At 40.8% G+C, this 13,780-nt stretch overlaps 1 protein-coding gene across 2 annotated transcripts in view; it reads left to right on the top strand.

Moving 5' to 3' along the window:
• LOC126295406 (beta-1,3-galactosyltransferase 6-like) overlaps nucleotides 1-13,780 on the top strand; it is a 77,234-nt gene that overhangs the window by 55,252 nt on the left and 8,202 nt on the right. The window contains exon 5 of one of the 2 annotated variants that reach the window (XM_049987886.1): nucleotides 6,955-12,921. The exons of the other annotated variant lie outside the window; for it this stretch is intronic. Coding sequence (XP_049843843.1) covers nucleotides 6,955-7,252 — 298 coding nt within the window. The 3' untranslated portion in view covers nucleotides 7,253-12,921. Of the gene's footprint in view, nucleotides 1-6,954; nucleotides 12,922-13,780 lie in introns of those variants that run through there. 2 annotated transcript variants of the gene reach the window in all.

Here is a 13,780-nt window from a genome sequence, read left to right as displayed (position 1 = left end):
CCTAATCCATTGTGTATAGAAACTTTTCTGCATGTCTTTCTTGCATTCACAGCACCAGATTTGCATCTGGTGGCCAGAATTGGAACTAGCTTTTTTTCTGCAGTAATTCACTTGAGTAGTTACAAGGTTGTGCTGCAATATGATAATTGCAGCCCACATTGAACCTCTGTGAATAGTTGCACTTTAATTATGACCACCCAGTATTTCCACTGTTTACCAATATCACGCACCTCTTTCCTCAGACATAGTTCTTCTATTTCATCACTCTTTCACTTTCTCAACAGAGTTGGTGTCCATATATGTACACTACTGGCCCTTGAAATTGCTACACCAAGAAGAAATGCACATGATAAACGGCTATTCATTGGACAAATATATTATACTACAACTGACATGTGATTACATTTTCATGCATTTTTGGTGCATAGATCCTGAGAAGTCAGTACCCAGAACAACCACCTCTGGCCATAATAACGGCCTTGATACGCCTGGGCATTGAGTCAAACAGCTCGGATGGCGTGTACAGGTACAGCTGACCTTGCAGTGTCAACATGATACCACAGTTAATCAAGAGTAGTGACTGGGGTTTTGTGACGAGCTAGTTGCTCGGCCACCATTGACCAGACATTTTCAGTTGACGAGAGATGTAGAGAATGTGCTGGCCAGGGCAGCAGTCAAACATTTTCTGTATCCAGAAAGGCCTGTACAAGACCTGCAACATGCAGTTGTGCATTATCCAGCTGAAATGTAGGGTTTCGCAGGGATCGAATGAAGGGTAGAGCCATGGGTCGTAACACATCTGAAATGTAATGTCCATTGTTCAAAGTGCCGTCAATGCGAACAAGAGGTGACCTAGACGTGTAACCAATGGCACCCCATACCATCACACCGGGTGATAAGCCAGTATGGCGATGACGAATACACGCTTCCAATGTGCGTTCACCGCGATGTCACCAAACACGGGTGCGACTATCGTGATGCTATAAACAGAACCTGGATTCATCCGAAAAAATGATGGTTTGTTATTCGTGCACCCAGGTTCATCATCGAGTACACCATCCCAAGTGCTCCTGTCTGTGATGCAGCGTTAAGGGTAATTGCAGCCACGGTCTCCGAGCTGATAGTCCGTGCTGCTGCAAACGTTGTCGAGCTGTTGGTGCAGATGGTTGTTGTCTTGCAAATGTCACCATCTGTTGACTCAGGGATCGAGACGTGGCTGCACGATCCATTACAGCTGTGTGGATAAGATGCCTGTCATCACGACTGCTAGTGACACGAGGCCATCGGTATCCAGCACGACATTCCGTATTACCCTCCTGAACCCACCGATTCCGTATTCTGCTAACAGTGATTGGATCTTGAGCAGTAATGTAGCGATACGATAAACCGCAATTGCGATAGGCTACAATCCGACACTTATCAAAGTCGGAAACGTGATGGTACGCATTTCTCCTCCTTACACGAGGCATCACAACAACGTTTCACCAGGCAACGGCAGTCAACTGCAGTTTGTATATGAGAAATTGGATGGAAACTTTCCTCATGTCAGCACATTGTAGGTGTCGCCACCGTGTGAATGCTCTGAAAAGCTAAACATTTGCATATCACAGCATCTTCTTCCTGTCGGTTAAATTTCGCGTCTGTAGCACGTCATCTTCGTGGTGCAGCAATTTTAATGGGCAGTAGTGCATATACTATCAACTTGCCTAGGCTCTGAACATGTACCACTAAGTGTCTATGGCTGGAGATCCTGTCTGGCATAACAGAAAATCTGTTTATGTCCCACTTCACAGAGTTACACATAAAATTCTGAGAAAAATGGCAGATCACAAGCCCGGAAACTTCTTAGGGGTTGTCATTGTTATCTGTTCCATATGTGTTTGGTGTTGGGAGTGACATTTCGTGGCCATGATGGGAACGCATCATGGTTTAATTAATATGTTTACAACCAGTGTAAAGATTCTGTGTGAATCATGCTTGTATGAATGTGTAGGGGTGGATATGTTTTCGAATTTATAGCATATTACGTATCAAAGGCTGGCTGGTCAGAGGATGCCAGAAGGCCACAAATAGTAGAAATTGATACAGAAAGAAATGTGCCTGATCCAAATTTATACCTCATGACAGGACTCCTCTTGTGAAGCTTAGTACACACTGATTCAGTCCTCGGACTCGGTGTGCCAATTCTTTGTGGCAGACTAATTTGCCCTGCCATGCAAAGAATTGTGTTCACATCTAGGTTTGTTTTAAGGGAAGCAGAAAGATGAAAGATGAGTCATCTACTTCGCTGCTGAAAAAATTATCTTTACGTAAACAAATTAAAGCTGCATCCCTTGCTGAAGCAGTTATTTTGGGAATGTTTTACTTTTTGCATAAAATATTAAGAACCCCTATGTATTTGTTCTCAAATGATTGCTTACAATACTTGGAAGTTAAATAACTCACTGTCCATTGTTTGATGAATGTGAAGTAAATTGTGCATATTGTGGTTGCAACTGAGAGGGAAGCAGAAACGGACAGTCTGAAACTGTCTTCTTTTTTAGGGTTTCGTGCCTCAGTCAGTAAAAATGAAACCATTAATAGAATCGCTTTGTTAATCTGTCTGTCTGTCAAAAACCCTTAGTCTCAGGAAGAGTTGGACTTACCACATTGAAATTTATGTAACATAAATGTGGTCTCTTGGCAGTGTAAAACATAGTCAATGCAATCAAAAGATACCACCAGTTATTTCATATTTTAATACTGTCATATTCACTTGTCAAGCCCTGTAGGGTACTTCCTGTAGGCCTAGATTCATGAAATGTGACAAAAAGGAAGGTTTCACACTACAAGCAAAGGAAAAATCTGAAAACTATAAATTAATAATCATATCCTACAAAAGTTTCTAAGTCAATGCAGTCAGAAGGTGTGGCCATCTATGTCACATATTTTGATACTCACAAACCCACTCGTGAAAACCTGTAGGGGACAATGAAATTTGGCAAAAAGAAGAATTTCACAGTACAACCAAAGAAAAAACCTGAAAACAGAGATGATGTGACTTACCAAACAAAAGCACTGGCAGGTCGATAGACACACAAACATACTCACAAAATTCGAGCTTTCGCAACCGGCGGTTGGTTCGTCAGGAAAGAGGGAAGGAGAGGGAAAGATGAAAGGATGTGGGTTTTAAGGGAGAGGGTAAGCAGTCATTCCAATCCCGGGAGTGGAAAGACTTACCTTACGGGGAAAAAAAGGATATCCTTTCATCTTTCCCTCTCCTAACCTCTTTCCTGACGAAACAACCGCCGGTTGTGAAAGCTCGAATTTTGTGCCTATGTTTGTGTTTGTTTGTGTGTCTATCGACCTGCCAGCACTTTTGTTTGGTAAGTCACATCATCTTTGTTTTTAGATATATTTTTCCCACGTGGAATGTTTCCCTTATATATGTGTGTGTGTGTCTTCTAATAAATGGAGGCTTTTAAATCAGTGCAACCAGAAGCTACAGCCATTTAGGTAACATATTTTGATACTTGCAAACCCACTCCTCGAAACCTATAGGGTACTTCCTATTGGCAAGAAGAAAGATATTACATTACAAGCAAAGGAAAAAGTCCAAAAATTGTTAATTTTAATTGTATGATGGAAAAAATATTTATTTTGTAATTTGTTAGCCAATGTAAAACTTGAAATTAAAAGAATCAGTAGCTCTTCATTCAGGCGGACTAGTTTACAATGGTAAAAATCAAACATCAGGCTGATATTACTCTTTTAGGAATTTATACATTATCAGATATCCAGGAGTGATTACTGCATGTAGATACAGTATTTCAAGTTGTATGTGAAACAGATATGTGCAGAATAGTCTTTTGCCATTGCAACCCGGTCAGCCTGAATGCAGAACTGCTGTTCATTATAATAATGGCCGCCTGCCTCGTGCTTTATTTTGTGTCACATTTATATTATTAAAATTAAAACATTCTCAGAAATCTGTGTGTACCGAGCGAGGTGGCGCAGTGGTTAGCACACTGGACTCGCATTCGGGAGGACGACGGTTCAATCCCGTCTCCAGTCATCCTGATTTAGGTTTTCCGTGATTTTTCCTAAATCGTTTCAGAATGGTTCCTTTGAAAGGGCACGGCTGATTTTCTTCCCTAACCCAAGCTTGAGCTCCGTCACTAATGACCTCGTTGTCGACGGGACGTTAAACACTAACCACCACCGCCATCAGAAATCTGTGAATCAATGGGATTGGTGTCTTGTCAGTACCAATGTTGATAACAGGCAAAAATGGCCAAGATTCTTGATTCCCAGAATCGAGGAATTATCTACAGGATGTACATAAAATTCAGGAACACTTACATTCATTTATTTATTGTACAAGAACCAAACATTGTACAGATATCATGCGTATGTCATTTTGAAGAGAAACCCTGAAAGTTTTTTTTCACGTATACCACCAGAGCATAGTTTGGTGATTTGCCGATAGCCAGCACTAGTTGCAGAAATGGAGAGTTCATGTGTGGAGTGAGCCGTTTCACGAAATGGCCTCCCCAATCACCAGATCTCACTCCGTGTGTCTATTTTCTGTGGGGACACATTAAAGATCTGGTGTACATACCGCCTCTACCACGTGATGTAGCAGAGCTCCGGGAGAGAATACGGGAAGCGACTGCCACAGTCAACAATGCCGTGCTGGTACGGGTATGGCAAGAATTTGATTACCGTATTGACATCTGCTGGTTCACTCACAGTTCGCATATCGAATGTTTGTAATAAAAAAAAAAAAAAAAAAAACTTTCAGAGTTTCTCTCCAAAATGTAATATGTATGACATCTGTACAATGTTTAGTTCTTATGCAATAAATAATGGAAAGTGTTCCCAGACTTTATGTACACCCTGTGTATGTACCATCCTTGGTATGCATAAAAATTGTCTAGGGATTCAAAACTGCCAAATTGGAAAAATATTGTCAGGTGTGAATGTTTTGCTGTAATTGTGTAATGTTATTAGAAACACATATACATAAATAAGTTTGTACGGAACCCTCAGTGCGTGAGTCCTAATTGCATAGGTCAATTTTTCTAAATGCGTATCCCAGCCAGCTGTAGAAGTGTTTTGAAATTATCTGTAGTTATCTGATACCAGTTTTGGAATGCCATTCCATCCTCTACTTTCAAGGTATCGAGAAGATTGTGCCCACATCTGGTTCCTACTTTGTTGTTGTTATTGTCCTCAGTCCTGAGACTGGTTTGATGCAGCTCTCCATGCTACTCTATCATGTGCAAGCTTCTTCATCTCCCAGTACCTACTGCAGCCTACATCCTTCTGAATCTCGTTAGTGTATTCATCTCTTGGTCTCCCTCTACAATTTTTACCCTCCACGCTGCCCTCCAATACTAAATTCGTGATCCCTTGATGCCTCAGAACATGCCCTACCAACCGATCCCTTCTTCTGGTCAAGTTGTGCCACAAACTTCTCTTCACCCCAACCCAATACTTCCTCATTAGTTATGTGATCTACCCATCTAATCTTCAGCATTCTTCTCTAGCACCACATTTTGAAAGCTTCTATTCTCTTCTTGTACAAAGTATTTATCTTCCATGTTTCACTTCCATACATGGCTACACTCCGTACAAATACTTTCAGAAACGACTTCCTGACACTTAAATCTATACTCGATGGTAACAAATTTCTCTTCTTCAGAAACGCTTTCCTTGCCATTGCCAGTCTACATTTTATACCCTCTCTACTTTGACCATCATCCGTTATTTTGCTCCCCAAATAGCAAAACTTCTTTACTACTTTAAGCATCTCATTTCCTAATTTAATTCCCTCAGCATCACCTGACTTAATTCGACTACATTCCATTATCCTCGTTTCGCTTCTGTTGATGTTCATTGTATACCCAACTTTCAATACACTGTCCATTCCATTCAACTGCTCTTCCAAGTCCTTTGCTGTCTCTGACGGAATTACAATGTCAGCGGCGAACCTCAACGTTTTTATTTCTTTTCCATGCACTTTAATACCTATACCGAATTTTTCTTTTGTTATCTTTTTTGCTTGCTCAATATACAGATTCAATAACATCGGGGAGAGGCTACAACCCTGTCTCACTCCCTTCTCAAAACCTGCTTCCCTTTCATGCCCCTCGACTCTTGTAACTGCCATCTGGTTTCTGTACAAATTGCAAGTAGCCTTTCGCTCCCTGTATTTTACCCCTGCCACCTTTACAATTTGAAAGGGAGTATTCCAGTCAACATTGTCAAAAGCTTTCTCTAAGTCTACAAATGCTAGAAACGTAGGTTTGCCTTTCCTTAATCTATTTTCTAAGATAAGTCGTAGGGTAAGTATTGCCTCACGTTTTCCAATATTTGTGCAGAATCCAAACTGATCTTCGCCGAGGTCAGCTTCTACCTGTTTTTCCATTCGTCTATAAAGAATCCACATTAGTATTTTGCAGCTGTCACTTATTAAACTGATAATTCAGTAGTTTTCACATCTGTCAACACCTGCTTTTTTTGGGAATTATTAAATTCTTCTTGAAGTGTGAGGGTATTTCATGTGTCTCATACATCTTGCTCACCATATGGTAGAGTTTTGTCAGGACTGGCTCTCCCAATGCCGTCAGTAGTTCTAATGGAATGTTGTCTACTCCCGGCGCCTTGTTTAGACTCAGGTCTTTCAGTGCTCTGTCAAACTCTTCACGCAGTATCATATCTCCCATTTCATCTTCATCTACATCCTCTTCCATTTCCATAATATTGTCCTCAATTACATCGTCCTTGTATAGACCCTCTATATACTCCTTCCATCTTTCTGCTTTCCCTTCTTTGATTAGAATTCACTGACGTGCTACTTTTCGGACGGTGCACTTTACGTTGTAGAGAGATGCGCACGAAATGTAGCTTAATTTCAATATCCAAATACGTTTACATTACCCGTTTGCGATTACCGAAATGTGTCGGCAGGCTGTTCTACAACGAGGACGTGTCGGTGGGGACGTGGCTGGCCCCCCTGAAGGATGTCCGGCGCGTGCACGACCCGCGGTTCGACACGGAGTACAAGTCGCGGGGCTGCCACAACAGCTACCTTGTGACGCACAAGAAAAGCGCCGCAGAGATGGCGGCCATGTGGGAGCAGTTGCGCTGGGGCTCGGACCGGCTGTGCCCCGGGGGGCAGGAGACACGCCTGCGGCTGTCATACCGCTACGACTGGCAGGCGCCGCCCTCGCTCTGCTGCCGCCGGCACGACCCCTCCGTCCCGTGAGACTCGGCGTGGCCACTGCACCTCTGTTCCCCCTATCGTTAGACAGTTTGTGTGCAGAATTTTCTATTCTGCTTACTACTGAAAAATTGGTACTGTTGTGTGATCTTGATATTCAAATATCTGGGTTCGCACCCAAATTACTGTAGTCACATTCCACAGTGTTTCCAACAGCTTCCCTAATTGTCTTCGTCATGTGTGGTATGCATTCAGAATTGGACTCTGCACGCTATCCAAACAAATGTTTCCAGCCACCCTGAAGAATGAGAAAGTCTTGTAGAATTCTAAGGCTAAACAAAAGGCTGTGTCAAACTGCTGAAAGGAAAACTTCTTATAAGAACATCTACATCTACATATATAGTCAGCTAGCCACCAAGCGGTGTGTGGCGGAGGGCACTATTTGCACCAAAGTCATATTTCCTCCCCTCTGTTCCACTCGTGGATCGCACTAGCGAAAATCGACTGTCTGAACACCTCAGTACGAGCTCTAATTTCCCTTATCTTCCAATGGTGGTTCATTGCGTGATTTGAAAGTTGGTGGTAATAATATATGCTCTACATCCTTGGCGAAGATTGGACTTTCGAACTTAGTAAGTAGACCCTTTTGTTTAATGCGCAAGCGTGTCCCACTTAACTTTCTATGAGATTTGTAACACTCTCATAATGGCTAAATGTACCAGTCACAAATCTTGATGCTCTTCTTTAGACCTTCTCAATCTCCTGAATCAGACTCAACTGGTAAGGGTCCCATACAGACGAACAAGACTGGACAAACTAACGTATTGTAAGCAATTTCCTTTGTTGAAGGACTGCATCGCTTCAGGATTCTAAAGATAAACCACAATCTAGAGTTTGCCTTGCCTGTTACTTGTGTAATCTGACCATTCCATTTGAGACCATTTCAAACAGTCAGACCCAGATACTTGACGCACATTACCGCTTCCAAAGACTGGGCATTTATTTTGTACTCTTACGTTAATGGGGATTTTCACTTTGTTATACACACTAGGTTACACTTATGAATATTGAGAGATAACTGCCGGTCATTACACCACACATTTATTTTCTTCAAGTCCTCATTGCTTTGTTCACAACTTTCGTATGATACTACTTTCCTGTAGACTACAGCACCATCGGCAGACAGTCTAATGCCACTGTCAGTACCATCAACCAGATAATTTGTGTAAATTGTAAAAAGTGGCAGACCTATTACACTGCCCTGGGCACGCCTGATGTTACACTTGTTTCTGTTGACGTCTGCCCATTGAGAAGGACATACTGCTCTCTGTCTGTCAGAAAACTTTCTATCCAACTGCGTGTTTCAATACTGTAAGGGATGCCTTAATGGGCACTTATTTATGAACAGGCACAGAGAGAGTGAGTGAGAGTTTTGATATGTATCCTGACACATACTAAGCAGAATGAGATTTTCACTCTGCAGTAGTGTGTGCACTGATATGAAACTTCCTGGCAGATTAAAACTGTGTGTTCCGGACTGAGACTTGAGCTCGGGACCTTTGTCTTTCACAGGCAAGTGCCCTACCTAGGCTGTGGCTAAGCCATGTCTCTGAAGTATCCTTTCTTTCAGGAGCGCAAACCTTGCAGGTGAGCTTTTGGAAAGTTTGGAAGGTAGGAGACGAGGTACTGGCAGAAGTAAAGCTGTGAGGATGGGGCGTGAGTCATGCTGGGGTAGCTCAGTTGGTAGAGTACTTGCCCGTGAAAGGCAAAGATCCCGAGTTAGAGTCTCGGTCTGGCACACAGTATTAATCTGCCAGAAAGTTTCACATACTAAGCAATTCGAACACCAGATCCTAAACTGAAGCTGATGCTTCTCTTAGCTATGTTATCCACCACTGCCAGATTGTCTTCTTCATTACAAGATCACAGAAGTCCAGTGCTTACATTGTTGATGCTAATTACATTTCATGCTCAAATTGCAGCAGTGTTTAGCGACAACTGATTTAGTTGGTTGCTCCAGTCGCATGTATTTTGACAACATCATAACACTGCTTTCCTTGGTCAGCTATTTAGTTTTACTAATTAGTTGAGGGTTTATTGTTAAGTTTTCCACTCTTTACATGACATGACTAATCACTACAGTAGTACATTCTCTACAGTTTTTGAGTGCCCCTATTTGAAGTGAAGTTGTCATATTCCATACTGTAATGGTTATCATCAAATATAGCGTGCAGATTTTGTCACTCTCTATTTGTACTCTAACCAAACTGTGAACGCAACGTAAGTATAGAAACAATCTTCACGACGCATATGTAAATTTACATCTGAGGATGGGGTGAACATAAAGTTAATGTACTTTCAAAAATGTATATTTTGAGGCACAATTTGTTTTCGTGGTGTGTCAGGGAAGCAGTTTCATTGATATTGGTGCATTTCACTGTAATGTCACAGACACTATGATTTTGACTTTATGTGCTAGGAGCACTGCTGTTGAGTAAGCATATGAATCAGGTCCGTGGGTCACCAAAGGTTGCCCCTGTCTGCTTTAATGTTACCTGATGGGTATCCCAAACATTCAAGCAGTACTAAGGAATGGGTTGCACAGGTATTTTGTGTGCACTGTCCGTTGTAGATGTGCTGCACTTTTCTAAAACTCTCCCAATAATCCAAAGCCATTCACCTTCCCTACTAGCATCCTTATGTGCTCATTCAATTTGCAATGTTACGCCTAGCTATTTAATTGATGCAGCTGTGTTGAGCAGCACACTACAAATACTGTGCTTGAATGTTATGGGATGATGATTCTTAATTTGCATTAACTTACATTTTTGTACATTTAGAGCATGCTGATATTCATCACACAAAATAGATTGGTTCAAATGGCTCTGAGCACTATGGGTCTTAACATCTGAGGTCATCAGTCCCCTAGAACTTAAGAACTACTTAAGGCTACCCAACCTAAGGGCGTCACACACATCCACGCCCTAGGCAGGATTCGAACATGCGACTGTAGCAGTGACGTGGTTCCAGACTGAAGTGCCTAGAACTACTCGGCTTTGGTGGCAATACTTTGCCCTATTCTACTGTGTCGTCAGCAACCAGTTGCAGATTGCTGCTCCTAGTCTCCAACATAGCAATAGGAGTACTGCTAGTTTCACCATTATGGCTTGGAAGGCCTTCACAAACTTCTTAGTAGTCTTATTGGAGTTTTGAGATCAGTTCCTGTGCTTGCAGAAAAATAATAGTGAATTAAAGAGGCGTCTAACTTTTTGCAAGTACACAAATTATTGTTTTATTTTATCACTCAAAAATGCTTCACACATTTGCAGCACCCTCAGTGCTTTTCTTTAATTATTATTTTCCTCTTATTTTACATTGTGTGTGTCCTATGCCTGCCAACCAAAATCAGCCACAGGTCTAAATTAGTACACCATATCATCATTGTAGCATTCTGCTGGTACTTAGCTGTGACAAGTTTGTTTTTCTGTACCAGATGTGTTTTGTGTAGTTGACTTGAATGTTTTCTTCTGCTCATTTGTAAATACTGTGTCCTATTATGTTGCTGTTGCTCTGATCAGAGACATAAATTTGTGCATTGAAACATGTGTCCAAGTCACAGCATACCTATTTACAAACGATCAGGAGAAAACATTCAACTTGACTACACAAAACACTCCTGTTACATAAAAACAAACTTATCACAGCTAAGGACCAACAAAATACTACAATCATGATATGGTGTATTAATTTAGACCCATACCTGATTTTGGTCGGCAGCCACAGGACACACAAAATGTAAAATAAGAGAAAAATAGTAATAAAAAAACCACTAAAGTTCCCACAACTGTGCTGAAACTTGTTTGGGTGATAAGACAAAACAATAATTTGTTTACTTGCAAAAAGGCAGACCCATCCTTACTTCATTATTACTTTCCTTAATAGTAATTTTCTGTTCTACTTTATTCCATTGTACTGTTCCCCATAAGTTATCAAATTTTTTATTACAGTGGTGTGTGTGGATAAGTGTTAGTAGACAGTATAAAAAACAAATTAAGATGTGCAAGCATAATTTTTAGTACTTCTTTGTCCACGACACCTTTCAGTTAATGTATCCCATCCAGAAGCTGCAAGGACAAAAATCCAAACTGTGTAGGCTCATATACAGACTCAATGCCACTCTCCAGTGTCTCACAGTTCTCCAACATGCTCTTTTTTAATTGGTATTGTACAACAAGTTGTGGAATCTTCTTCTCAGTGCAGTTGTTTAAAACTGCAACTATGGATGTTTAAAACAACACAAATTTTCTGCAGTCTAGTTTCCCCTTATTGTTCTTGCAGTCCTCGTTCCAAACATTCCACGGGCGCACTTCTCCACTCGCTACAGTGACACCACCTCCATAGTCTGCTGCCTCGTCCACTCCTTTATTAAACTGTTTGTGAAACAAACTCGGCACTTGGCAGACACAATCACAACTCAAATTGTAAAAAAAGCTAGTGCCATGTGGCGATGATGTGGTTAGCTGGCAGAAACATTATTTCCTTTGATGTGTTCTGACACTATGACAGACAGCAATGCGCAAACATAGGCCATTCAGCAGTTGGGGGAAATGTTGTTTCAAACATGTTGCAGACTCAGTGTGTGTGTGGCTGTACTTATCCCTAGATATTCAATGTTCTATTTTCTTGGAGAGTTTGTAATAATTACTTCATTTTAAGTATTTGTGTCCTCATTTTTTAATTCCATATCAACCACGTATGAAATGTAATAATGTTTTCTCTCTGCATTTCAAGTCTCTGCAGTGGGGGGTCACTTTTAGCAAATTCTCTGTCAGTGTTCTCGAAGACAAGTTTAAGTAATACGGGTGTCTCAGCCCACCATACAACTTTAATTTCAGTTTCTCATACTGGTGTCTTATTCAGCAGAAGGTTTCTTCGATACACATTTTAACTAGTCTGATTAATTTGAGGCTATTCCCGAGTCTTTAACAATGTTCACTCTCATCTGTTCGTCCTAACATCTACTTACCGTAATGAACACTGTTTTGTAACTGCCACACTTGACATGACAACTAGTCAGTACTGGTATGTAAAATGCCTATTGTGAGAAAACATAATTTGATGTGTGCAAAATTGTGAATAGGTGAACAAAATGGCAACTTATCATAAGTGCACAGTCAGTGTAGGGAAACATTGCTTGGCTGTGACCTGGAAAATATTTGTTGTTTGACTGTGTAGCTGTACATACAACTCCCCAATGATATCTAGTCCAAAGGCTTCAGTTCTTAGTTGTTTAAGTCTCGTCGCCAGACACGCCGGTGGGATGAGTGATTTGTGCCATATAAATGCGGCATTTACTATGTGATATTTATTTGCAGCAGTATTCTTCTCGTCATGTCCTGTGTACATTTGTACCTCCTTTTTATTTGTGTACTTCAGTGTTTGTGTACCCTGTTAATTCAGAGGAATAATTGTTGTACAAACCATAAAATGCTTGAACATTGGTAACTAAAGACAAAAATAACGTTACCTGCACAAAAGCTATATTCAAGCATAATTTATGATGATGTTCCACTTACTGAGTTTTGTGTGTGTCAGTTTGCAGTAACTGTTTCCATATATATATGTGTAGAATATTGATGTTTTAAAATATACGCCATGAGTGGTGATAAATTGTCAGCTGTTTTTAAAAAATAAAGTAAATAAAATATTTATTCAACATCCTACCCCTTGTTATGTTATTTCTGTAATTTGCTTAACAACCATATTTCTTATTTCTTAGCTTATGTTGTGCTACGAATACTTCTTTCACAGTTAATTCTGTGCCCAATTTTGAAGTTAGTGAATGAAATGGTGCAACAGGTAAACTTGGACACAGTTGCATGCACCCCCCCTCCCCCCCCCCCCCCCCCCCACACACACACACACACACTCACAGCCATATAACAGCAGTATGCACAGGATAGATTGCTACTCACCACATAGAGGAGACATTGAGCCGTAGACAGGCACAATCAAAAAGTCTGCTTTAATATTAAGCTTTTGTACTAAGTCATTGTTCCAAAATAGGAAACACACACATTCACACAAGCCCAACTTACACACATATTTGTAAGGAGATAATTTTATGAACTTGAAATGGTACTTGATAAGTTTAGAATTCATGAACTTAAATTCAAAGATCTAAAGATCTTTTTTTTCCATTGCTTTTTCATTGAAACAGAGTGGCACCCTACTATCTCGAGGCTTGGGGTAAGTAGACATACTGAAATCAGCTGCAACTGGTCATTGAAATATTTCAGTAGAAACAGATGAAACAACTGTACCGGACTGGGACTCAATCCCGAACGTTGTGCTTTACATGAGCAGTCGTCTTAACCGCCTTGACTTTCCGTGCATGGTTTGTGACTGATTCAAATTCTCATTTGTTTGCAGAGTTGCCTGCATTCCCATAAGAGGTTTGGACCCTACTGTACACACGCCATGAAAATATAGCAGTCAAACTTACAAATGTACTGTTCATAGCCGGAACAGACACACTGTTTTTAATACAGCACCCATAAATGTCAGCATTTT

Source organism: Schistocerca gregaria, chromosome 11 (genome assembly GCF_023897955.1).
Source record: "Schistocerca gregaria isolate iqSchGreg1 chromosome 11, iqSchGreg1.2, whole genome shotgun sequence".
In the NCBI taxonomy this organism is placed as follows: Eukaryota; Metazoa; Arthropoda; class Insecta; order Orthoptera; family Acrididae; genus Schistocerca; species Schistocerca gregaria.
The sequence above is the reverse complement of the archived record's forward strand: the minus strand, read 5'-3'. Positions and strand labels throughout refer to the sequence as shown.